Source organism: Eurosta solidaginis, chromosome 3 (genome assembly GCF_040869045.1).
Source record: "Eurosta solidaginis isolate ZX-2024a chromosome 3, ASM4086904v1, whole genome shotgun sequence".
In the NCBI taxonomy this organism is placed as follows: Eukaryota; Metazoa; Arthropoda; class Insecta; order Diptera; family Tephritidae; genus Eurosta; species Eurosta solidaginis.
In genome coordinates this window covers 58,705,023-58,732,504 of record NC_090321.1, presented here as the reverse complement: position 1 = coordinate 58,732,504, position 27,482 = coordinate 58,705,023, and the positions used below count along the sequence as shown (strand labels likewise).

Genomic DNA, 27,482 nt, shown 5'->3' with positions numbered 1-27,482 from the left:
ACTTTGCTGGAACTTACACAGCTGCCAGAGTACGTACCATGGGACTCTGCCGGCGTGGTTACTGGTGATGTTGTTGTTGCTGGTGAAGGTGTCGTTGTTGTCGGTTATGGAGCGCGGTCTTGGGCGCGCTGTGTTGGTACTCTTGGTGGTTGTTGCGCTCTGGTCCGAGGTAATCGAGTAAACCTGGCGGCGATAAAACTTCGTGCTGACTTTTACTTTTCCGAAGGTGGTAGTGTACTTCGTAAACGTAGATAAAGGGGGTTATCTTCGGATAACAAGGGTTCTCTTCACCATTTAGTTTAGTGCCGTCCGAATGCGAATCGGAATCACTAGAACTTGCCTCACTAGGTGTGACTGTGAAACGCCGACCTACTTCAACTGGATATTCTATACGTGGAGCTTGTGTCACCACCACACAACCGTTGTAAGGCTTATTATCACCCCGAAATAGACGAGTAAAACGAGGCTTGTCGGAATGGACTGTGTTGGTACTTTGCGCTATCGATTCTTCCTAGTTTCTGGGCATTTCCCGGTTTATTCTTTGGTAGTTGGGTTAAGGAATCGGCCGGCGGTTCCTCGTTGCAGTCCTTTGGTTCTTCACAATACTCTCTTGAAAATATGCACAGCACGCGAGGGTGTTTTGCGATGAGTTGAATATGGTTGTGGACGTGCAGTTGAGGTAAGCAATAGTGCAAATGAAGCAGTCTCTGAGCTTGACGCCTTTGGTGTTGAAGTTGTGTCCTATATGTTATACGATCCTTTTGGTATGGTCGCAGGGCCGCCAAAATTAAGGCTGAAGCAAATCACAAATCTTCTCGTTGGTATAACGCCTTATAGGACTAGTTTTGCGATAAACCTTTTTGGTTTTATAAAAATTTCCGATTAACTGCGCAAGTAAAAAGCTAATTCTTGCGTTTTTTCACGGCCGGAAAACTCGTGGCTATCATTTCTTTACTTTTTTAAAAAATTTTTCTCCTTCTTGGTGTTTCTACGGCCGGAAACTCGTGGCTTTTTTTTTTAGTGATCGCCGGTCTTTTCTTTTTTGTTTCGATACTATTGCATCGCAACTTTTTGGTCCCATCACTAGTCATTAGGTGTGTTCGCACGAAAACGCCCCCAAGTGAACCGTAACCGTATACCATAACAGCAGACCGTAACAAACCTGCTTCGCTTTGAAGACCTGACGACGAATCGAACAGGAAACCGGATCATCTGTGGGAAGCCACTGCCAGGGACCTCCGACGACAAGCAACGTGGGGCACGACTCACCCCTGAGATAAGAGTCTCAAAGTCCTACTACGAAGCTAGCCGGGCAACATAGGTCCATCAAAAAAAAGTTAAGTCAAGTTGGGAATTAATTCTGTTTCCTAGTTTAAAAGGGCTTTGCGGAAATTAGACATTTTTATGGAGAGCTCGTCAAAACTCCGAAAGATAATTTCTAGTGGCTATCGCCCCCACAAAAAGGCAAAACAAAAAAGGGTGTAGACATTTTGATATGGAGAACTCGTCCAAACCACGAAAGGCTACTCCGCCTAAGCGTGGACTTCCAGGGTGTTCACGGTCCTCGGTGAGTCCACGTGTGAACATCCTATGAGGTCAGTGCTCGGGGAGAATACTGGGCGAGATGTCCCCGACCGTCAAAACGCCCAGACAAAAAAAGTCCGATTGGTAGGTAGATATAAAAAAAAATCAAATTGTAATTTGGCAAAGAAACGTTCTTTCTGGTTCATTGCGGACGAATATCCGAAGCGTGAAAACGACCTATCAATTTCCCGTTTAGGTCTTCGAGATCATACAGTGCATTGCCTATTTTTCGAAGCACGCGACACTTCATGTATTTTGGCAGGAATTTGGCGTTAATGCCCCGTTTGAAGTTACTTAAGGCAAAGTTTTTCCGAAAAATGTCCTGACCTTCCTTATAGTTGACTTGCCTAGAGCGCTTGTTATAGGTGGTTACTCCCCTATCCTTGGCCTGATCTAAATTTCTACGGATCTGCTCACGAATATTAGTCAACTTGTCAGTTCTGCTTACTATCGTAACCTGGTCTTCCCGAAAGCTGCCGAGTTTCTCTAAAATTTTGTACGTTGAGGCATGTTGAACCATATTTTGGCCATATAATGCAAGGTATGGAGAGTACTGAATCGCCGTATGGAAATCACTTCTCAAAACAGATAAAATCTCGGGTATATGCTTATCCCAATCGGTATGGTCAGGTTTATCTTTGAGGAAAATTCTAATCTTCGAAACAATTTCTTTATTTACGCGCTCGGATGCGTTTGCTTGGGGAGAATATAACCCCGTCCTCACGTGCGTCACCACGTAATTTGCTAAAAATTGGTTCATTCCCTTCGAGATAAACTGCTTACCATTGTCACTGTGAATAAATTCAGGGACCCCTACAGCTGGAAATTTTTCGGAAGCGAAGTAATTTATAACGTTAACAGTGATGGCTCTCTGCATGGGCTTTAGGCAAACGAATTGATTTCGCCGCTTAGATCTCGGATACGGCCCTAGGAAATCGCAATATAATCGCTGAAATGGCCTCTCGGATGCAAAGGTATTTTCTATAGGCGGTCTCGACTGCTGATTAGTAGGTTTTACTGATTTGCAGGTATCACAACGCTGGACGTAGTCCCTGACGTCCTTAGCGTGCTGTGGCCAGAAGTATTTCTGCCTAACGCGTTCTAAGGTTTTCTGCCACCCGCCATGGTAACTCCGGTTAGCGTCATGTGCTAGTCTCACTGCTTCCTCAGTCAACCCTTTCGGTAACCATAATCGCCACAGCGAGTCTTCTTCCCCTTCCACTCCCTTACGAAATTTAACTCGTTTGAAAATTACCCCGTCCACCACTCGTAAATCCGGAAGCGATTCCTCGTTTTCGGTGACGGTCCGAATAACGTCTAAATATTCGTTGCTGCTAAATTCGGGAGAGACTAAATCTATTTCCCCGGGTGTGCTAGTGAAAGTCAACTCATCGGCATCAAACCGCGACAGCGCGTCTGGTACTACATTCAGGGTGCCCTTACGATGTTCCATTTTAAAGTCGTATCTTTGCAGTAAGAGCGACCACCTCGCCAACCTCCCGATCAAGTCCTTTTGTGTCATTAACCACTTGAGACTGGAGTGGTCCGTGATAATACGAAACGGTAATCCCTCAACATAGGGTCGGAAACGCTTCACGCTGATTATGGCGGCGAGAAATTCCAGCTCGGTTACCGTGTAATTGCGTTGAGCATTATTCAGCTTTTTCGACACAAACGCGATTGGATGCTCAGCGCCCTCGTCATCGACCTGGAACAACACTCCGCCAACACCTAGACGCGTCGCATTGGATTACGAATTCTGGGGAAAAATCAGGTTGGGCCAAGACAGGAGCGGAACTCAAAGCTACTTTTAGCTTTTCGAAGGCCTCTATAGCTTCAGAGGTAAGCTTGAACGGGCCTGCTGACTTACGGAGACAGTCGGTCAAGGGACCTGCCAAGTCACCAAAGTTGGTAATGAACGCCCTGTACCAATTCGCCATGCCCACAAATCTACGCACCTGCCGAGGGGATTTAGGGATCGGAAAGTTTTGCATTGCTTCTATTTTTCCCGGATCCACTTTTAAACACCCCCTGCTTATACCCTAAGTAGCGTATTTCCTTCTGACAAAATTTACTTTTCTTCACGTCTATTGTCAGCCCTGCGTCTCTCAAACATTTGGCCACTTCCGCTAGCAATTTCAGGTGGTCTTCAAAATTAGCGGAGTGTTGTTCCAGGTCGATGACGAGGGCTCTGAGCATTCAATCGTGTTTGTGTCGAAAAAGCTGAATAATGCTCAACGCAATTACACGGTAACCGAGCTGGAATGTCTCGCCGCCATAATCAGCGTGAAGCGTTTCCGACCCTATGTTGAGGGATTACCGTTTCGTATTATCACGGACCACTCCAGTCTCAAGTGGTTAATGACACAAAAGGACTTGAGCGGGAGGTTGGCGAGGTGGTTGCTCTTACTGCAAAGATACGACTTTAAAATGGAACATCGTAAGGGCACCCTGAATGTAGTACCAGACGCGCTGTCGCGGTTTGATGCCGATGAGTTGACTTTCACTACCACACCCGGGGAAATAGATTTAGTCTCTCCCGAATTTAGCAGCAACGAATATTTAGACTTGATTCGGACCGTCACCGAAAACGAGGAATCGCTTCCGGATTTACGAGTGGTGGACGGGTTAATTTTCAAACGAGTTAAATTTCGTAAGGGAGTGGAAGGGGAAGAAGACTCGCTGTTGCGATTAGGGTGGCCGAAAGCGTTGACTAAGGAAGCAGTGAGACTAGCACATGACGCTAACCGGAGTTACCATTTCGGGTGGCAGAAAACCTTAGAACGCGTTAGGCAGAAATACTTCTGGCCGCAGCACGCTAAGGACGTCAGGGACTACGTCCAGCGTTGTGATACCTGCAAATCAGTAAAACCTACTAATCAGCAGTCGAGACCGCCTATAGAAAATACCTTTGCATCCGAGAGGCCATTTCAGCGATTATATTGCAATTTCCTAGGGTCGTATCCGAGATCTAAACGGCGAAATCAATTTCTTTTCATAGTACTAGACCATTTTTCAAAATACGTTTTGCTAAAGCCCATGCAGAGATCCACCACTGTTAACGTTATAAATTACTTCGCTTCCGAAATTTTTCCAGCTGTAGGGGTCCCTGAATTTATTCACAGTGACAATGGTAAGCAGTTTATCTCCAAGGAAATTAACCAATTTTTAGCAAATTACGGGGTGACGCACGTGAGGACGGGGTTATATTCTCCCCAAGCAAACGCATCCGAGCGCGTTAATAGAGAAATTGTTTCGAAGATTAGAATTTTCCTCAAAGATAAACCTGACCATACCGATTGGGATAAGCATATACCCGAGATTTTATCTGTTTTGAAAAGTGATTTCCATACGGCGATTCAGTGCTCTCCATACTTTGCATTATATGGCCAAAATATGGTTCAACATGCCTCAACGTACAAAATTTTAGAGAAACTCGGCAGCCTTCGGGAAGACCAGGTTACGATAGTAAGCAGAACTGACGGCCACCGTGGTGTGATGGTAGCGTGCTCCGCCTATCACACCGTATGCCCTGGGTTCAACTCCCGGGCAAAGCAACATCAAAATTTAAGAAATAAGGTTTTTCAATTAGAAGAAAAATTTTCTATGCGGGGTCGCCCCTCGGCAGTGACTGGCAAGCGCTCCGAATGTATTTCTGCCATGAAAAGATCTCAGTGAAAACTCATCTGTAGGTCCCGTCCGGCCAATTTGTGGGGAAAATCAAGAGGAGCACGACGCAAATTGGAAGAGAAGCTCGGCCTTAGATCTCTTCGGAGGTTATCGCGCCTTAGATCTATTTTTTTTTTTAAGTAACTTCAAACAGGGCATTAACGCCAAATTCCTGCCAAAATACCTGAAGTGTCGCGTGCTTCGAAAAATAGGCAATGCACTATATGATCTCGAAGACCTAAACGGGAAATTGATAGGTCGTTTTCACGCTTCGGATATTCGTCCGCAATGAACCAGAAAGAACGTTTCTTTGCCAAATTACAATTTGATTTTTTTTATATCTACCTACCAATCGGACTTTTTTTTGTCTGGGCGTTTTGGCGGTCGGGGACAACTCGCCCAGTATTCTCCCCGAGCACTGACCTCATAGCATGTTCACACGCGGACTCACCGAGGGCCGTGAACACCCTGGCAGTCCACGCTTAGGTCGGACCAGCCTTTCGGGGTTTGGACGAGTTCTCCATATCAAAATGTCTACACCTTTTTTTGTTTTGCCTTTTTGTGGGGGCGATAGCCACTATACTTGACTTAACTTTTTTTTGATGGACCTATGTTGCCCGACTAGCTTCGTAGTAGGACTTTAAGACTCTTATCTCAGGGGTGAGTCGTGCCCACGTTGCTTGTCGTCGGAGGTCCCTGGCAGTGGCTTCCCACAGATGATCCGGTTTCCTGTTCGCTTCGTCGTCAGGTCTTCAAAGCGAAGCGAGTTTGTTACGGTCTGCTGTTATGGTATACGGTTACGGTTCACTTGGGAGCGTTTTCGTGCGAACACACCTAATGACTAGTGATGGGACCAAAAAGTTGCGATGCAATAGTATCGAAACAAAAAAGAAAAGACCGGCGATCACTAAAAAAAAAAGCCACGAGTTTCCGGCCGTAGAAACAATAAGACGGAGAAAAAATTTAAAAAAAAGTAAAGAAATGATAGCCACGAGTTTTCCGGCCAGGAAAAAACACAAGAATTAGCTTTTTACTTGCGCAGTTAATCGGAAATTTTTATAAAACCAAAAAGGTTTATCGCAAAACTAGTCCTATAAGGCGTTATCCCAACGAGAAGATTTGTGATTTGCTTCAGCCTAAATTTTGGCGGCCCTGCGACCATACCAAAAGGATCGTATAACATCTGCGACACAACTTCAACACCAAAGGCGTCAAGCTCAGAGACTGCTTCATTAGCACAATTGCTTACCTCAACTGCACGTCCCCAACCATATTCAACTCATCGCAAAACACCCTCGCGTGCTGTGCATATTTTCAAGAGAGTATTGTGAAGAACCAAAGGACTGCAACGAGGAACCGCCGGCCGATTCCTTAACCCAACTACCAAAGAATAAACCGGGAAATGCCCAGAAACTAGGAAGAGTCGATAGCGCAAAGTACCAACACAGTCCATTCCGACAAGCCTCGTTTTACTCGTCTATTTCGGGGTGATAATAAGCCTTACAACGGTTGTGTGGTGGTGACACAAGCTCCACGTATAGAATATCCAGTTGAAGTAGGTCGGCGTTTCACAGTCACACCTAGTGAGGAAAGTTCTAGTGATTCCGATTCGGATTCGGACGGCACTAAACTAAATGGTGAAGAGAACCCTTGTTATCCGAAGATAAACCCCTTTATCTACGTTTACGAAGTACACTACCACCTTCGGAAAAGCGTCCGACACCACCTCCGCCTCCAGGGCCAGCAGTACGCTGCAGCGTAATACAACGAACGCCAAAATTATCAAGTCATCCAGATCGTAAAAGTCAGCACGAAGTTTTATCGCCGCCAGGTTCACTCGATTACCTCGGACCAGAGCGCAACAACCACCAACAGTACCAACACAGCGCGCCCAAGACCGCGCTCCATAACCGACAACAACGACACCTTCACCAGCAACAACAACATCACCAGTAACCACGCCGGCAGAGTCCCATGGTACGTACTCTGGCAGCTATGTAAGTTCCAGCAAAGTATAACCTTAGATATAAATAGTTAAAAGAAACTTCTAAGCAGTACTTAGAGAATTTTATACAGCCCGGTTAACCCATTTAACAAGGGTCGATTTTTTTCGTCAAATTTTATTATTGAATACTTGAAATTGTTAGCTTTACAACAAAGGGCATACATTTTTTATATCATTTTAATAATATATTTTGTTGCTTTAAAATGGTTGAAGTTAGCTCTATAAATTTTATTCATAATAAGCCGTCTTTATCACGAGAAACGTTTTGGCGATCCATTTTTGGAGCCCAACCATAAATTGTTAGAAAAAAATTCGCGACCGCAGCATTGGTCGATTACGCACGAATTGGCTAAAAGATTTGAACTTTTTTTTCTTATATCATACAAATACAATATATATATATATATGAATCACTATTGCTAGCAATATCCTTCGAACAACCAGAAGAAAATAATATACATACGTGCATATAATACATAGCGCTATCACAATTTCATCTCTATTGCTTTTATAACAAATTTTCTTAGTACATATTACATATTATTATCATTATACTATTCCACTATACCAAATTGATATTTTGTTACACTCAAAAATAAGTCCTACTACAACAACATAATAATTTTGTAAGAGAGCCCCAATTATCGGAATTTGTATCCAACTTTATAGCCCTAAAATATGTTTTGTGAATAAAAAAAAGGGGAGACCTAAATATATGTATAACTTGAAATATTACGAGCAAAAGTAAGAGAAAAGAAAAGAACCCCCAACAGAACAAACTTAGCCAGACTTAAGTATTCATATTAGATTTCGTTTTCGATTTCGGCCCAATAAAGTGTGAACTGTTGGATCATTTTTTTTTCTCTCACTTTATATACTACACACACTTACATACAGTTTCATAGTGTAAATAGCTATTCGTAGTTCAACATTTTTTTTTTCTCGTTCTGAATTTGTCTTGGAACGATGCTATAAGCAGCCTTGTTTTGGCTTTGGAGCCTATGCTGTAGCCCTGGTTAAGAAACCTGCACTATCGTATTTTTTTTTGTAGCATACATACGTTAATAGAAATGAGTATTGAATAAAATTTGTAAATAAAATGGGAATGCTGGTGTTCTGGCTCATTTAGAAGGCACGTAGGGTTACCAGGTAAGGGGCCATCGAAAATTTAGGTGCGTCGGTGGCCATGGTTTTGAGGGTGGGACATGCACCGGGCGTCGTAACAACAGCAGCGGCGCCCCCAAGTTATATTCGGCTCTTTTTGTTTTTCTTATTCTAATTTTCAGCGTTTTTTTGCATTTCAGCGTTAGTAACCGGCCGTGTCCGGTTCGGTAATTTTTTTGCGTTAGATTTATTTTTTGAAATTTAAAATTTTTGAGTGTTAAAGGTCTGTCCGTTGTCGTTTCATTTTGAAGTTATAAGCGTTTTGAGTCGGTCTCTGCGCTTCTGTCAGTTTATTTTAAATTTGACAGCTGAGTTTAAAAAGGCATGATATGACATTTTTTTCTGATTATGGCGCAGGAACAGTAAGGTTGGCAAGGACCCGCCCCAGCCGACAATGACTAGCCACTGTGCACCACCACATCATGCCGACCGCCTTCCTTACTGCTTCCATCCAAGATGCGTTTCCATAACAATCTACAAAAAGTTAATAAATTCACCAACTCAAATATTTTTAGGTTATGGATATGGCGAGAAACCAAAAATCAATTGCTTGGCTATGGTATGGTTATGAGGTTAGCGTTATGGCATGGCACCATTAATCGATTACATTGATTTCCACAAGGTAGGTTCGATCAGCTGTTTTATCTGGTTATGGTTTTATGGTTATAAGTCACCATTAATTGGCTCTTAAGGCACCATTAATTGATCACCTCGGAGATAGACATGGATATTATCACAGTTACTCACGAACGTACGTACAAAAAACGTGTCAGCTGACACGACCTATCTTATGAGTGTGCAATGTAAACGAAAACCCACCGACGTCCAACGCACGTACGTACGTAGCCCGGAACGTAGAAATCAAACCAATTTTGATTTTTTCCGTAAGATCGTGTTAGCTGATCTCTCTCTCACTAGACAGAGTTGCCTGGTAAACTTTTGTGCGCTAATTTTTGACATTTGCTGTTATTATACAAAAAGGCCTAAAGATTGTTTAAAATTTTGTTGAAATGTTCTAAAATTATTATATAACATTGGAGGTTACAAATAAATGAACTAGAAATTCTTATTCAGTATTTGTTTCTGCCATTTGCACCATGAAAAATTGTAATTCCAAAAGTTGATGTTTGCATAAGTATGCATACAAACTGGTCAATGGCAACAGTGCTTTGCTGTAAACAATACACATACAAATATGTTATGTATATGTACACAGACGCACACATTTGCCGTCATGCAGTGAGTTTTACAGCCCCGGCTCACGCTCAAAATTTACGGGAATGCTCTGCATCATTGAGAGACTTGAGAAGCAGATGTCGTGAAATTTTCAAACACGTGAAATGTGATAGGCAGATGTCGCCGCTGTTTTTCCTTTAACTCATACGGCGAAAGGCTAAGCAGCGACATTTATTTTTGAAAAAGTAGGTTTATTAAAGGCAACGTTGCCAAACTAAAAAGAAGTAATTAAATTATCTGGCTCACAAATTGAACCAGACTTCTATCTGGATTTATCTGGCTCAAATCGTTGTTGTTGCATTTACATGCAAAATTATTTATCTGTCTCAGGATTTTGCCACCGGATGACGGCAATTGATTCCTACGGGCTTGAGGGTTCGGTCAAACGTGTTTCGTACGACAAACGTCCGTACGTACGACACACGTCGGTGCTTACTTGCAGCTTATGGGTATGGTTACGACTATGGCGTTAGGGTTAAAGAAGTTTAATTTGGTCTTTAGGCATATAAGCTATTGTAACGAATTGATGGTTTCTCGATTTATTGTAATGGGTTCGTTTAGCATTAGGTACTACTGAATTGTCAATTTTGAAACCCTCTGCCTGCCTTCCCGACTTAGAACTGACTTTGTAGGCAAAGGGGGGCTTAAATTTAGCTCACCTATCAGCCTACCAAGCAAAGGAAGAGGAAAGCAGTAAGTTGAAATATCCCACTTACTCAGGTCTTTGAGGGAAAAAGTACTGCAGATGAACTTTCTAGGCAGGACACGACCGAGTGGGTTCTTACTGACAAAGAAGAGTTAGGTATACCCCTTGCCATATGAAGCTAATCCTAAAAGAGTACATCTGCCGTCAAGGCACTAAAGGATGGTTAAATAAAGGATGTTGAAATGAAAATGCGTACAATAAATTATTCCAATGCATGAACATTTTTTTTCACTTTATGATTGCACAGAACAATAGTTCCGAAAAGGTTCAGCATCTCTTTCGTTGATGAGTAACCCTCCTTCATAACCTGGGCACGTTTTGAAGGAATTTGTCCGCGGCTTTGAAACCATCTAGCAACTCGATTTCCATAGTATCTAAAGCCTTCCTCGTTGCAAACTTTTCCCTTCACATGACGGTATCGCTAACTGCCACGGACACCGCCACAGGTTTAAAGGTTTGGCCTTAGAGGCAACTAAAAACAACAGACCCGAAGATTCAATCAAGATCAAAATATCGTTCCCGCGACAATTGTGCTCTATCCGGAACGTACCGGATTCATATCAGGCAAATGCTGCCTTAACCTGTAACGTCGGGGTTGATTCTGGGATAAGTAAGAGTTCAACATATTGCAGTATCCAATTTACCTAGTCATATAAAATCGTTCCCCAGATGGTTCGGCTAGTACACTCATGGTACCATTTTCCGGAATGTACCGGGTAAATATCCAGCAAAGAAATAGCTACATCGATAAAACCCCTAAAAAAACTACACTACACTACAAGAAGAAGAAGAGAATAACCACCCAAGAGGTTTAATACCAATATATCTCCCTTCCCCGACAATCAGGAAAGAGAGAGACTTCCTTGCCTATTTTCCAAAGGGCAGAAAAATAAGTATTACCCCTAGTTTTTGAGATTATTTTTGGAAAACCACATTTTATATGGGCCTTTATTAATATCTTCGGTAATACTAAAAGTTTTTATATTTAACAACCGAGATTGTCTCCGTTATCTCTTAGAGCTCGCTAACATCCGATTATGCCGCAGAGGTTGCAGCCAATTTATAACGCTTAGTCTGCTCCCTCTTACTCCAAGCGCGCACCATACCAATTATCACAAACAGTAAAACAGCCGCTACCACCAGCGAGCCCGCCACGAACCATGGATAAAATCCTGGATATGGATGGCCATCTGAGTCGGCAAACTCTTCATCGTCCAATTCGGGAGACTCTGTAACATTCGCGCCATTGGGCATTTCCAAACGTTCCAATTTCTTACCCAATGTGTGTTTGGTAATGGCAGTGAGAAAAGAGGAGTCGGGAGTTTCATAAACTGGCTCTGCGCTCTCAATGCGAGTAAATGTGACCTCGCCGTGATGAATCTCATTACGAAAGCGTTTAATACCATAGCCAAAATATTCTAAAACATCAGCGTTGAATTGTTTACGATGTTCAGCCCATTGACCTATAACTTCAACATTGACTGTACTACGTGGATCCATAAAGCGACCGAAAAGAGCTTTCTGCAAATTAGACGAACATTTCAGTGGATTTTTTTGATATAGACACTGTATACCTTACCGTCGACACATCCACGCCTCCCACACCCAAATCATTCAATTCCAGCACAGCCCCAGCATGTTCGAATAGCAACGGTAATTGATTTAAGTTTTGGCTGTAGATGACGCTGACGTTCACGTGAACTTTCTCGACATAACTGTATTTTATGCTGCCGTAAATTTGTTTCGCCTCTCTGCTGGGATTGTGCAGGGTTGTGCGATCAAGTAAAGTCTTATAGCTGGTCGTTACATTTACCCATGGTAAATAGGTGATGTTGCGCAGTTCGTACATGAGCGGCTCTATTTCGATTAGCGCATTGATGTTGGCGTCTTGGCCATACTAAAAGTAAATGGAGTGTGAGTAGAAATATGTTTTTTTTTTTTGGAATTTCACACTTACAAAATTATCCTCGAAAATCATAACAATGCAAGCGAAGAGATCCGATGTGATGTTCGTCACGAGATCGGTATGACTAAAGTGGCAAAGCTCGGTTTTTTCGCGCTCCAAATCTGTTGCTTTAGCGATGTAACTTAGTTGCTAGGAATATAAAGCTTTGTTTCAAATTTTATGCACTTTAGAAGTCAAAATACTAGCAAGAAGATCAATATTACATTCACACTGCGCCATCAACTTGAGTTTATGGGCCGAATTTATGGCGCAATGTGACGGCTATATAAGTCTAGGATTTTAGGAAAATGGGTGCATATATCCGAACGAACGCTAATTTGTGGAGGGAACACCTCTGCTTATTGCTAGATAGCAAGGGGGATGACGAAACCGATATCATAATCTCTGACAACGGAATATACGTTCCGCCACCCGACTATGAGGGAGTGTTAGTTCCAATATTGGTCGAGCCATTCATACACGGAGGTGCAGAGAATGTATAAACTCCTATGCAAAATATGGTCGGCAAGTGTGCTCTGCCCAATCAACAAGTAAAGCGATCCCTCAAAACGCAAATGACAAAGGCCAAAGTCAACGAACTGTCTTTACAGTTGCGATGTCAGACCTGTCAGCTATACTACCAACCATATTTTCAGAACTCAATAAATACTGGACTAGATCCACGATAAGAAAATGGACGGACGTCGACTTCAAAGCTGATTTTGGCAAGGTAAAAAATGCCTATATTACGCTGTCTGAAATTGAGTTCTATGCAAGACTTATACTGGCTTGCTAAATTACGTTGATCAACACCATGAGCTCTGTAAGCATTGTAAAGAGCCTCTTCGAGATATTCGAAACAAAATGAAACTTTGGGCAAATGTACATAGTTCTAGCAAGAGATCTAAACCGCAATGGTATAATCTATTAGAAGAGCGGCCTGGAATATGCTGATAATCTCATTGGATTTAACAAACTCGCCCTAAGTTCTGACTTCTTTGGCCTGGATGAAGAGGCGATATATAAGGGTCTTGTGGCGAGCGAGAGCAAGACGAAGCACTTGCTGTCATCAAAGACCACCTGTTTGCAGATTTAAGTTCTAAACTCACGCTTTCATCACACCTGTTCTGATGCATAGCCCAGAATCATGGGCGATATCGAGCATGGATGGTATGGCCTTTGAAATATTCGAGACAAAAGTTTTCTGGAAGATCCGGACGAGCCCGATAGAAAGGTTACCGATCCGGTCGATGTCTACTACGCCAATGATTGCCTCCAAATTGCCGATAACACTTTTTTTTTTTTAAGTATCCTGACGATGGATAGATCAGAAAAAAGATCCTGGAAGGTTTGGAAATTTCGATATCGATAATCTTCTCGGCTCTTAGAGAACCGGGTGATTAATAAGACAAAAACTGTGAGCGACCAGCGCTCCTTCCGAAAAATATTGAATCCTATATAAAATATACATATGTAAGTATGTGTATCCAAATATTTTGTGAAGTATGTTCGGGGCTAAAGTGATGAAATTTTTTCAATATTTGGTAACGTTTTACAAGACGGTGCACAACCTAATTTTTATCAAAAATATAATAAGTTATTTTTGTCGAAATATATTTGCAAAAAACGGGTGACTCCCAGAGAGTCAAAAATCGGAGCCCGATTAATATTTTTTTTTTGCATAGAGCACATTTCTGCATCGGCCGCCATTTAAACAAAATAAAATAATTTTAAAAAATGTTTAAGTTAAACGGTTTTATTGAAAACAATACTTACATGAAGTAATAATAATACTAAAAGCTAGAAAATAATTAGGTAGGTCCTAGGTACTAGTCATCACACTCCTCATCAATCTAGGGCGTTGATCAGACAATTAAATAAAAGCGTTGGACGCGTAAAATTTTTATTGATAGTCTTATATAAGACCAACTGAACCTTAATCAGGTTATGCTACGCCTCACATTTTTAGAAATTTCATGCGCCCAACGCTTTTATTTAATTGTCTTATCAATTTCCTAGATTGGTGAGGAGTGTGATGACTAGTACCTGGGACCTACCTAATTATTTTCTAGCTTTTAGTATTATTATTACTTCATGTAAGTATTGTTTTCAATAAAACCGTTTAACTTAAATTTTTTTTTTTATTATTTTATTTTCAAGTTTTTAGTCTTTATTTGATTGTCGATTATTTCTCATTCTATTTAGTTCATTTAGCGACTCATTATTACAAGGACTTTTTCCTGACAATTTGTTACAATCTAAGTTCTCAATACATAACCCAAAGACTTTACTCGACTCTGCGCCACGTATGCTTGTCCCTCCTCCACTCCAAAATATTTTGATGTCACTTCTACCGGACTGTATGTAATATTTGTTCCAAATATGAGCCAAATCGGACATCATAGGTCGCTTTCTATTCATGTATGTATTATGTGTTTCAAATATGGACCAAATCGGACCACAAGTACGATTTTTTTAAATATCTTGATCTTTGCCCCACCTAGCAGGGATTTTTTTCATAGGTCGCTTTCTATTCCTGTATGTATTATGTGTTCCAAATATGAGCCAAATCGGCCCAAAAATACGATTTTTGTGAATATCTCGATCCTTGCGCCACCTAGCGGCGATTTTTCATAGGTCGCTTTTTATTCTTGTATGTATTATGTGTTCCAAATCGGACCACAAATACGATGTTTGTGAATATCTCGATCCTTGCGCCACCTAGCGGCGATTTTTTCTCGTATTATTGCATTGTCATCGGGTTATGAACTATATTCCAAGTTTCAAGCTTGTAGCTTATCGGGAAGTTACTTAAATTTCAATTACAAAATTCGTTCACAACGGCCGCGCGGCCCGCGGCGAGTCCAACACCGGTTTGGGGATCAAAATTGTATCCGTGCAGAACATCTCTCTGCACATTAGTGAGTGTGTGTACAACGATATCTTTCAAAATACAGCAACAACGTCAAAATTTGCACCGATTAGTTGCAAATATCTTGCGATTCTGAAATCGGAGGTCGAAACAACACGTCTTTTGATACCCGCTTTGATAATTTTTGATAAAAATTAGGTGGTGCACAGTCTGGTAAAATATTACCCAATACTTTTTTCCATTTACCTCTTTTGGATTTAATTCCTGTGCAAAATTTTCCAAAATCATTTTGTAAGGCACCCATGCTAGCAGTGGATTCTTTCTCCCGTCACAAATTTCTTTATGTGAACCTCGTCCTTTCAGTTCTCCGTTATGTAGCTTGAAGAAATAGTAAACATCTTTATATGATGTTCCATGGTCTTTACACATTGTGTCCAAGAAACTTTCCTGAAAACCAAAAAATGTTTGATAATTGTTAATCGTTTTCCTTTATAAAGCTGAAGGTATGTATATCCGAAATAACTAACTTAACGATGCCATTTGTCGATATTTTAATAAAGGATTTTTCGCTTGTGCTGTTTACTAACAAAGGTTCGGTTTTTTATTGCGAACTCGAACTCCAGTTGAAGTTGACTAGAATTAAACCCTGCCACATTCGCCGTTAAAACTAAGTGGAGCATTAAAATTGTATCTTATCGATCAAAGTGGCAAGGTTAAACTCCAGTCAACTTAAACTGAAGTTTAAACTATCAGAAGGGTGGCCTCAAAGATAATGACGTTAAACATTAAAATAGGTGAGCATGAATTAACAATTCTCGATGAAAAAAATTGTTACTAAATATTGGAAACGTTATAGCTATCGATTTGATAATTAAGCAATATCGGATGCATTAACATTGTAAGTGAACTCCACTACAGACCAAGAAATTCTCAGAAATGTTGTCAGGAACATCACTATTTATCAGAATTCATATAACTTTTACCATGAAATGGTTCCAAACTATAAAAGGTAAGGCCAAACCTGCGACATTAAGTACGGACTTACCACCAATATCCCCGAGATTTTATTAACGGGGCAGTGATCCTAAATGTGCTCTTTCCTCACTCATCCCTTTAGAATATTTTCAAAACTATTAGAATTCGGCGGCCGCCGTGGTGTGATGGTAGCGTGCTACGCCATCCATACCGAAGATCCTGTGTTCACGCCATGGGAAAAGCAACATCACACAAGTTTTTTCAATAAGAAGCAAATGTTTTCAAGCGGGGTTGCCCATCAGCAGTATTTGGCAAGCACTCCGTGTGTATTTCTGTCACGAAAAGCTCTCAGTGAAAACTCGACTGCCTTGCAGATGCCGTTCGGAGTGGGCATAAAACGAGTAGATCCTGTTCCACCAATTTGTAGGAAAAATTTAAATTCTTCGGAGCTTTTGGCTATGGCTTCCCTGTAGGCATACAAGTTTACGAACTTATTTAAGCTCCGTTCGTTAGGAAGATTCTGGACAACTTGTCATCAGGTATAAGTCATACTCCCTAACAATTGGAGTATCCCACGTACGGCCATTTCTTTTACCTACTTTCAATCAATAAATCAGCGGTTTTTAAAGAAACTTCTTATCTTTATTACCATATAAATCCCATAATTTCCAATAACTCAACGCATAAAAAATTCTAAAATTATTTCGCCAATTAATTAAACAGACAATTGACCAGTCCATATGTCAATTGGTTTACGTTTCATGTTGATAAAATAAATTAACAAGTCTTACTTAGAGTGTGTTCGAACGCCATATACCCACCTGGGCGATAAACAGTTCATAAATAGCAGAGATTTGAGGAGCGATCAATTGTTTGATTGAAACGTATGTTGGGTAAGCAATCGGGTACCGTTATTCGACTTATTCTTCATTTTCACCATACCCAGAGAATCTTGTAATTTTGTTTGATGAAGTGGTAATCTGTTAAGGGTGAGTGATTTTCTATGAGGTCCCTGGAAATATGCAGAACTATAGGGTAAAAGCCTCAAAGTATTATCCTTCCACATCTCCCGTTCAGCTTTGCACACCTTCAAAAAGTATCAATTTATCCAATTATATATGAAAATCCTTAACTAACTCTATTGCGCCAACCTATACAACAAAGCCTTAGACCAGGTTTACACAATAAATCGTCAATAGATAGTCTACGCGTTTACATATGTTCCAACCCTGGGAACCAGATTATTTTCTGTAAAATTTTTATGTTTCTCTTTTATTTTGTGCTTCCAATCAGAGATTACACTCTAGAGGAGTAACTTTTTCTATGAAAAAAAGTCCACATCTCTAAAATTTGTTCGTAATTACCTATTATCGAGGGGAAAATTTATATGGGAAATCTAGTTATATAATTAACGATAAGTACGAAAATGAAGTTAATCTCGGTATATGTAAACTAGATGTGAATGTTATAAAACTTAGTGTACTATTACAACTGGTTATAAAAATCTAAAAAATTCAAATCGCTCAAGATATGCCAAAAATGTTTATACTCAGCGTGCTTTGCACACAGAGTATATTAACTTTGATTGGATAACGATTGGTTGTACAGGTATCAAAATCATCAGTATCAAAAAAAATTTGATTGAGCCATGTCCGTCCATCCGTCCGTCCGTCTGCCCGTTAACACAATAACTTGAGTAAATATTGAGCTATCTCCACCAAATTTGGTACACGAGCTTATCTGGACCCAGAATAGATTGGTATTGGAAATAAGCGAAATCGGATGATAACCGCGCTCGCTTTTTATATATGTATATAACATTTTTGAAAACACAAAAAAACCTGATTATTTAGTAAATAATTCACCTAGAATGTTGAAATTTGACGTGTGGACTGATATTGAGACTCTTGTTAAAAATTAAAATGGGCGTGGCGCCACCCACTTGTGATAAAATCAATTTTACAAATATTATTAATCATAAATCAAAAACCGTTGAACCTATCGTAACAAAATTTGGCAGAGAGGTTCCCTTTACTATAAGGAATGCTTTGAAGAAAATTAACGAAATCGGTTAAGGACTACGCTCACTTTTATATAAAAGATTTTTAAAAGGGTCGTGGAAGAATAAAATAAGAAATATCTTTGCAAAAGCTTTATATCAATGGTATTTCATTTCACAAGTGGATTTTAGCAATAAATAGGAAAAACTTCAAATTTAAAAAAATAGGCGTGGCACCGCCCCTTTTATTACTAAGCTATTTTCTATCTTTCGGGAGCCATAACTCGAAGAAAAATTAACATATCGTAATGAAATTGTGTACACATATCTTAAAATATATAGAAAATACGTGTCACAACATTTTCAGCCGCGTTGGACTTCTAAACTACTGTACCGATTTTGAATTTGTTTTGCACCCCGTGTGTAGTTTGATCTAACTTGAGACATAGGATAGGTTGTATCTCAGTTTATAGTCGCAATATTATTTTATTGCATATTTTTTTATTTGTTTATACGTAATAATAAAATGTTACGTATACGTAGTGGCACTCATATTTCCAGGTGGTGCGGATATACTTCCGTGTAATTGCTTGGTGTTTAATTAAACAACCTGCTTATCAATAAAAAATATTATAGCGAATGATATCAAGTATAGCACATCACCAGGCCTGCCGAGAGGGTGGGCGGTTTCTGAGGGGGCTCGCGATTTAGAGGTACTATGACATTTTTTTTTAATTCAGGAGAGTCTTTAGTTGTGTAGAGGGTAATTTGCATATCCCTGGGTGACTAGGGTCTCGTGATATAGGCCAAAACGTGGGCCAGTGAATGCCTAGACAGTGTTTATACAATATGGATATCAAATGAAAGCTGTTGGTGAGTGCTTTAGTACAGAGTAACATATTATCCAGAGACGCAGATAGGCCAACGGGGAGGACAACGTCTGCCGGGTCTTCTAGTCTATATATATAAAAATTAAATTCTTTATGTGTGTTACCTATGGAAACGTATTTCCCACACTTCAATCATCACCAAATTTTGGCTATAGGTTCCTTCGATCAACACGACGGTTTTAGGCTAAAAATAATTTCGATATATAAAAGGGGCGTGGCACCTCCCATACAAATGGAATCTTTGGTACTGCATAACTCTGAGGGTATACATACCAGAGCATTGAAATTCAGTAAGGAGTTATATGAGGTCAATCCCCAACACCACCAAGAAAATGTGGAATTGGGAAAAAGGGGGCGTGGGACCTCCCATACAAATGGAATATATCATACTGCATATCTCTGGATGTAGTTATGGTAGGATAATGAAAATTGGTAAGGAGCTATAGGACGTTAAGTCCTAACACCTCCAGTAAAATGTGGAATTAGGAAAAAAGGGGAGTGGCACCTTCCCTACAAATGGGATTTTTCAGAACTATGGCTGCCGTGCAAACTTAGGTTATTTGAACACCTAAAGTTTGACTGCATTGTTGAGTTTGGCTGTTATTCCTTTTGGACGTTTAGTAATCTGCCGCCGTTAAAAAAATTTGATAGTTTCAGTCTATCTACATCTATATATATAAAAATCAAATTCTGTGTGTGTTACCTATGGAAACGTATTTCCCACACTTCACTCATCACCAAATTTCGGCTATAGGTTCCTTCGATCAAGACGAAGGTTTTTCATATTTCAGAATAAAGAATTTTAAATTTAAGTTTTTATTTTGGCTATTCGAACGAGCAATCTTAGCTCCCAAATATGATCATGTTAACAAAATCAATGATCGCATTCAAAACCAAATTCCTGGTCAAGTGGCGAAATATAAATCGATCGACACAGTTACAGATGAAGATCAAATTGTGAATTATCCAACTGGATTTCTAAACTCTTTAAAACCACCTCGAATGCCTGCGCATATATTAACTTTGAAAATTGGCTCACCAATCATGCTTCTTCGGAATTTAGGCCCACCAAAATTGTGCAATGGAACCAGACTTTGCGTTAAGAAATTAATTCCGAATGTAATCGAAGCAACAACCATCAGCGGTAAAAGCGAAGGTAAAGATGTGCTCATTCCACGGATCCCAATGATTCCTACACTTTTGCCATTCAATTTTAAGCTCTTACAGTTTCCTGTACGCCTTGCTTTTGCAATTACAATCAACAAAGTACAAGGACAATCGCTTACTGTTGCAGGATTAAATTTAGAGAGTCCGTGCTTTTCCCATGGCCAGCTGTATGTTGCGTGCTCTAGAGTTGGAACACCAAAAAATGTGTTTATCTTTGCACCGAACGAAAAAACCAAAAATATTGTGTACCCACATGCAGTACAATAAGATACAATAATAAAATGTTTTAAACGAAAATTTCACCAAATATGCGTACAAAATTCAATTCAATTTACAGAGCAGTAAAATAAATGATCAACAAACAAAACAGAAAAAATAACGCAATAATTATTCGATATCGGGCGTTACAACGTACGCCAGGTATAGCTAGTTTTCCTTATAGCAGAAAGTATTTCTAGTAAAAATTTACGGGATTGGTTAAAGACCACGGCAATTTAGATATAAAACAAGTTTAAAAGGGTCGTAGACTAGAATAATAACTATAACTTAGCAAAACATAGTTTTGAATCAATGATATTTCACTTATAAAGTTTTATTGTAAGAGGAAATGGGGAGACATTTTTTTTAAACGGGCGGTGCCACGTGTTATGTGGAAAAGTAATTTATCTGAAATGAAATTTACAATTAAAGTTCACGCTAAATAATAATGTTCGGTTACACCCGAACTTAGACACCTTTACTTGTTTTACTATGATATTACTCATAATACCTATGCTACGTTTTCCACATGAAAAATCATTTATCATTTTAGCGATAATGTTGAGAACATTAATGTTATTTGACATTTTCATTGCAAATAAAAACAGTTTTTATCTGAAGTGACGATGATCGCATTGTTCAAAGTTTTTATTACATTTTTGCAATAGCATTATGTCATTGCAGCAGTTGCATTTAAAATAAGTACATATGTATATCTGTGCTATGCATTTTGTGACCAAATATAACTTATTCTTGTTAATGAAAATCTATTTTTGGTTGGTGTGAGGTGATTTACTATGGAATTGTGTTAAAGTCAAGTCGAAATGAGGAGTCATTGAATAGAAAACTTGTCTGGTAACCTTATGCTTTTTAAAGGCAGTGCTGATATATGTATATAATTTTTTTGTATACATATATTGTTTGGACCATATCAAAATAATACCTGAATTAACCCTTGAACTTCTGTCCGATAATAAACAACACGCATTTACTAACTATGGCTGGTTGAGCCGGAGTATAGTTATGAATCATCCAGATACGACCAAATCCCGTCCGTTCATAATCCACACATTATTAATTTCTGATCATGCATAATCCCGATACGACAAAATCAGGACACCAAATCCCGGAAAATTAAAGAAAAACTTGCACCAATTTTCACCCTTTGGTATAGTATTGTTTTGTCGCGATTTTTTTGGACTCCGAACGGCATTCGCTAAGTCGCATGATTTTTGCTGCGAAGCTTCTGATGGCAAAGATGCAGAGGTGCTGCTAAACAACTGGCTAGGGGCGATCACGCTCGAAAACTTTCGTAAACTATCAGTAAAACCAGCACACTACCACTATATCACGGCGGCCACCCTTCGGTATTATGTGTCATGTTTTTAGATAAAATTTTTCGGGATTTAGATTAGTCGGGTTTGTGTTGTCCTGATATGATCTTGATGGAATTTTGTCTTCTCAGGGTTTCTGAATAATGTCGGGCTTCTAAGAATCGAGACTATGACAAGCACCCAGAACTGTTTTCGGGTCCAGAAGTGCTTTTTCAGTATTTTATAACATAGTTTCGTTATCATCTTGAATACGATTTTAGACAGCTTCAGTAACTTCGTCAAAGGGAAGAAAAACACTCGCTGAATGCCAATAGTATTTAGATCCGATTATTAAAAGAAGCTCCAAAAAGTAGCTGTTGAGGTACTAAGCCTTTTTATTAGCAGCTATACAAAATGAAGTAAAAAACGCGATTCCGAGTTGCACTACTTTATTTTAGCAAAGTTTTACAACGAATGACTTAAGAACTATTTAGCGTTTATATTTCCTAATTTATGATGATTCCAATTACAAAAGAATGTGTCCCAAAACTGTTTTTATATATTCTTAAAAAATTTGTTTTTTGGAGCTCTAAGTAAATGCATTCCATCCCATATATTGCATGTGTGAATATACACTAGAGATATACGCCGCCGATAAACGCCGCCGCCGCCGAATGTCAAATTTATCGGCGCGGCGGCGGCGGCATTCGACGCGTTACTATATTTTCAACCCTTTCAAGACTGTCTAGGCCATTTATTGTTCATCTCGAATATTGGTCCGATATGGTCGAAAGGGGTATCAAGGGATGCGCATCACTGCCAGTTATAAAAATCCAATTGCGAAATTCTAACCGTTCAAAAGTTATTTGAGAAAACAGGCGATTTCAATGCCAGCTTAACACGGATTTTGTATCTCCGAATTCACCAAGTTATTAAAACAAAACACTTAAAGAAAAGTTATATAATAAATTTAAATGCTCACTTCGCATATTTTTCTCAAAAAATTAATAGAGTAAAATTAATTTAAATAAAATGTCCCAAGTTGAACATATTTTCAAATTGTCCTCAAGTTGTTAAAAATAGCAAAATACCCAAAAAAGGTGCCGATTTTTTTTTTAAATTTTATATTGCGATTGGCTGAAAGAATAAGCGAAATCAGTGATGCAAAATCCTTTAGTAGGCTCCAGTGGTTTAAATTCTCCTTTGAAATGATTCTCAGCTCACACTTAAGTTGCATATATCTTCAACACGTATGAGAAGGGTTTGAAAAATCACTTTATTTGCTTAAGTGAAATCTTAATTTGGATTTTCACACTTCATCATTCAACACCCAAGTATCCCGGTTTGACATTTCCTAAAGTTGGCGGCCCTATCCCCAACTAGTCCCTTGGAGTGAATGACATTGGATATAGCCTATCAAACATGTTTAAATACGACCTACACCTGACGGCTCCAGTTACAAATGTGAATACGTAGGCACATTTTTTAACCAGGTTAGGCTTTGTCCTTCGCAAGAACACTCAAAGCTTTCTCAAGACATTCGGCCAAATTACCGGTTGTTCTACTACCCTAACGTAGGGGATAGTCGAACTTGTCTGAAAACTGAAGGCGGTCATCCATAATGAGCTCTTATATCATAAGGCCGGAAACGAAGACTATTGAGGTTAATGTATCGAACACAACCGTCTGCAAATTTTGGCCTACATTTCTAAACTTTTATCCACGGTCCTTGTAAAGTTTAAATTATATAGATGCACCAAGGATTATACGATTTTCACCCATGAGTTACGTAATGATATCCACTTCGAGGGCGTCATCCTTGACCGAATAGTTACTCCCTGACGTTTCAAGATGTTTTTTTTTTTTGTGTAACTCGGAAGCATAGCGCGACAAAAACATCCGTCAGAATGTCTTCGGAGTTACACCTAGAGCTTCTAGGAAAGTGACGTCAACGAAAGTATGAGTTCGAAGTCGCAGTCCTATGGCTTCTGTGATGGCATATGGTATAAGGGACAAGGTGCGTGGTAGCGACTGGTGGTCGGGATTGCTACTGTTCGCACGCCGGGAATTGTAGCTCTTAAAAACAGCCGGAACAACTGAAGGCGCCCTTTGGCACGATCAGCAATAAGCCAGCATTGATGCTAATCGTTAAAACTGTGCCACGAGAGTCATGACTATTAGTAGATAATTGATAGCAACCGTAAGTCGCCTTTGTGCGTGACCGGCATGTAGCCATGAATGATTTAAAGAAATCGTGGTGACGTCGGGTATTAGAGTTAACCCAGAACATCTCCTTCGGTGAAACTACGCTACAAAAGTGTGACCATTTTAAGTATTTCTCCCTCTCTCCGCAAGGAGCAACTCCCCAAATTTTTTGAACGATCCACGAGATTTTGAGGCAAAAACCGCGGATCTTTCCGAAATGTCGACTTCTTTAAATACATATAAACAAAACTTTTCTAAATATAATTTTTTTAATTTTCGCTTTACAAGACTCCCAGATACTCATACGCAAGTTAATGATATTGTTCTAGATCGTCAAAAATACGTACCATTAACGTCAGCAGTATGTTTCCATATTCATTAGTTGTGGACAATATGATACTCTGAAATCCAGCCATTCAATTCAGAGTTTTACGCCGATCACTTTGTCGGCGTGCCGGCCACGCCGCCGCCGCCGGTATATAATAGAGCCTACGCCGCCGCCGCCGATAAAGTGACCGGCGTAAACCTCTAATATACACACATTACGCACATAAATATTTATGCGCCTAATTGTTTTGCATTTACCGTACCTATGTTCATATGTTTCTACAATAGGTTTGTGTGTTACTAATGAGGGAATAGGAAAATATGCAAAAAAAAGTTATCGTACGTATGTACATATATTTAAATTGTAATAGTTATATTAGGGTGGTTCTAAATTTTGTGACTTCAGTATATGAATAAAATCTACTGATTTTCAATATCGGCTGCTGCTCCGAACAGTAGCATTTCGCCTGATATTAAAGCCACAAGTCCTTCCATTGTGATTCTCTATATCGTTTCGATCGCTCACTTGCCCAACGACATCACTTTAATTTCGACTTCAGATACCTGCGTAAGGTGATTGAGAATTGGTTGACCTAGAGTAGCTTACCCCTTGCTTCTTCGGGATGTTGATACAAGAGCTCAGTATTTTCTGGACAGCTCATTTGCTCTACAGTTTCCTTAACGCGAACGCTTTGCTCAAGATCCAAAGAGCGTAGAAGAGACACTTTCCCATCTATTATGCGCAGTCTCATCAATAGCATAACCTGCGGAAGTGACAGAACTGATACGTTAAGCAGATCGGTAAGACACATGCTCCAAAAGAAAAGATGGCTACCCAGCCCATTTGAGTGCAAGTAGCGATAGAACTTACCTAGCGCACTTTCGTATCCGAATTTCCCTGCCTACTAAAGTTTGTAAACAGTAACTATTCAAAGTAGCGGCCTCGGGACACTGCCTTGAGAGGTGCCTATACTTACCTCTCTGTGGATCGCATACAAAACTCCGCGTTAATCCTTCTGTGGGTAAACAGTTTATGGATGCATTGCTTCCTGAAGGCACCTGCGGCCATGAGGTCAAGAGACCTATCCCCAAACAATAATACTGTCTAATAATCTGACGACGAAACAATGTCAGCTCATAAATCAAACGGATAATTACGTTTTCCAACGAGGGCTATTTTGGACTGCGTGAGCAATTTAAAAATAAAGTCCTCTCTCTAGACGAACAAAAATTACGCTCTACAAGCTGATCATCATACTTTACCTGAGGTATGGCACGGAAATATGGACGGTGTCGAGGAAAGATGATAAGGCTCATAGAGTGTTCGATTGAGAAATTCTTCGGAGGACTCATGGACCAGCGCGTAATGCCAACGGCGGGTATCGAATGAGGTAGAATTATGATCTGTATGAGCTTTCCGAGAATGGACAAAGTTGATCCGGCCAAGAAAGTATTTAAATCAACATCGCCAGGCGGAGCCTCCACTGAAATGGAAGAGTCAGGCGGAGAAAGACTTGTCCTACTTGGAATTTCCAATTGGCAGCAGTTATCATGAATCAGGGATAGCTGGCGTGACTAGTTACGAGACGCCCAAAGTCGCTTAGGTAATTAAGCGCCAATTAATGATGATGATTATTATTCAACAATATGCACTTGTTGAACTCCTGAATCTATTCTTAGATAAGAATGTGAAATCATATGACTCAAACATTTCCTTACGTCAACCGAAAGTGGACGGTATTGCCAGTATGAACTAGGACTAGGATATGCCGACCAGCGTACAGCTAATGATGACCGCATTCAATTCTTTACATTTGAACCACAAACCTACTCTCCAAATCCACAATTCAGTTCGGGCAAATTCAAATACAAATGTATATATTTTGGATATGAGCCCTCGATCGTTAAGCGCTTACTACATTCGGGATTCAGTTCACGGCTGATTTCAGCTAATTTAAATGTTTCACTAGACCCATAAATGTATATGGACAGGGATTGGATTACATAATTGGTTAAGAGCTCATGACACCGCCACATCTTTGAATATCAGGTGTACTTTTACTATCTCATCGAACTTACCTTCTCCTTAACAGTCAGCGTTGTAGCTAGCACCTTGCAGTTGGGATCATCATCCAAGGGATTAACATGTTTCTCAATATCTGCCAACAGCATTGGCTGAGTACGTATACAAAAGTTATCATTCTCATCGTATGCGTCGACCACATTGTGGCACCACTGCAGCAGCAATAACAAAGTGAGCCGAAAGATCGAAGAACGCATTTCGTTATAGGCGGGAAGGGAATTAAGATTCGTGACGAAACACCTTGTATTTGGAAATTTATGTGGAAAAAGCCGGCGCGCTTGCATATAATTAAACGTACATATAAATCCGCACACGCCACCTTCTTATTGCTTAAGCCAAGAAATTTTAAATGCTAATTTCTACAATGCACTCGTATCATTTAACTTTAACTTTTGACGTATTTAGAAAAATGCACGAAACTCGACCGCGCATTCGAAGCGCTAAAACTTCACTAAACGCTGTGTTAGACATTCGAATCCAAATCGATCTATCAGCCGCGATCAGAGTTGACACTATCTACGTATGAAACTTGTAGAGATGATATTGAAAAAGACGCCAACCGCAGCAGCATAAGCTTACTGTAATAATAGTTTATCGTATTGAACTACCAGCCATGTGGACAAAGTAGGCATTTGGCTACGACTTTTATCTAAATTAACGGCTGAGCGATAACGACTTTCGCTTCCAAAATAGTTTAAGTTCAACCCTCGGACAAAGCTTACTTACTTACTTAATTGGCGCTTAACCGTTTAAACGGTTATGGCCGTCCAACAAGGCGCGCCAGTCGCCCCTTCTCTCTGCCAAACGGCGCCAATAGGTCACATCAAGGGAGTTGAAATCGTTTTCCACGTGCTTCTTCCAAAGGAGTGGGGGCCGCCCTCTACCTCTGTTTCCATAGGCGGGTTCCGATAGAAACACTTTCTTAGCCTGAGCGTCATCTTTCATTCGTATAACATGGCCTAGCCAGCGCAGCCGCTGCGTTTTAATTCGCTGGACTATGTTGATGTCTGCCTATAGCTCATACAGCTCATCGTTAAATCTTCTTCGGTACTCGCCATCGCCAACGCGTAGAGGTCCATAAATC

The 27,482-nt window shown here is 40.1% G+C and overlaps 1 protein-coding gene across 2 annotated transcripts; it reads right to left on the bottom strand.

Moving 5' to 3' along the window:
* Positions 1 to 11,270: 11,270 nt before the first annotated feature.
* On the bottom strand, positions 11,271 to 26,856 carry LOC137243778 (enolase-binding protein). Of its 2 annotated transcripts, none has more exons than XM_067771865.1 (5): positions 26,395 to 26,856; positions 15,428 to 15,628; positions 12,322 to 12,459; positions 11,944 to 12,261; positions 11,271 to 11,885 (listed from the first exon to the last, which is right to left on the bottom strand). In XM_067771865.1, exons 1-5 carry the CDS (start codon positions 26,680 to 26,682, stop codon positions 11,400 to 11,402), a joined length of 1,431 nt encoding a protein of 476 aa, XP_067627966.1. In that variant the 5' UTR covers positions 26,683 to 26,856; the 3' UTR covers positions 11,271 to 11,399. The 2 variants fall into 2 exon arrangements, with proteins under 2 accessions (XP_067627966.1, XP_067627967.1); XM_067771866.1 differs by lacking the exon at positions 26,395 to 26,856 and adding an exon at positions 21,414 to 21,473.
* Positions 26,857 to 27,482: the final 626 nt, after the last annotated feature.

Bases quoted from the DNA above. Each gene is read 5' to 3' on its own strand.
- LOC137243778 (XM_067771865.1), bottom strand. From the start codon at position 26,682: ATGCAAGCGCGCCGGCTTTTTCCACATAAATTTCCAAATACAAGGTGT. The intron at 12,460-15,427 runs GTAAATGGAAAA...TTATATTCCTAG, and splicing joins AGGAATTAAATCCAAAAGAG to CAACTAAGTTACATCGCTAA. The intron at 11,886-11,943 runs GTAAGGTATACA...TCTAATTTGCAG, and splicing joins GAGGCGTGGATGTGTCGACG to AAAGCTCTTTTCGGTCGCTT.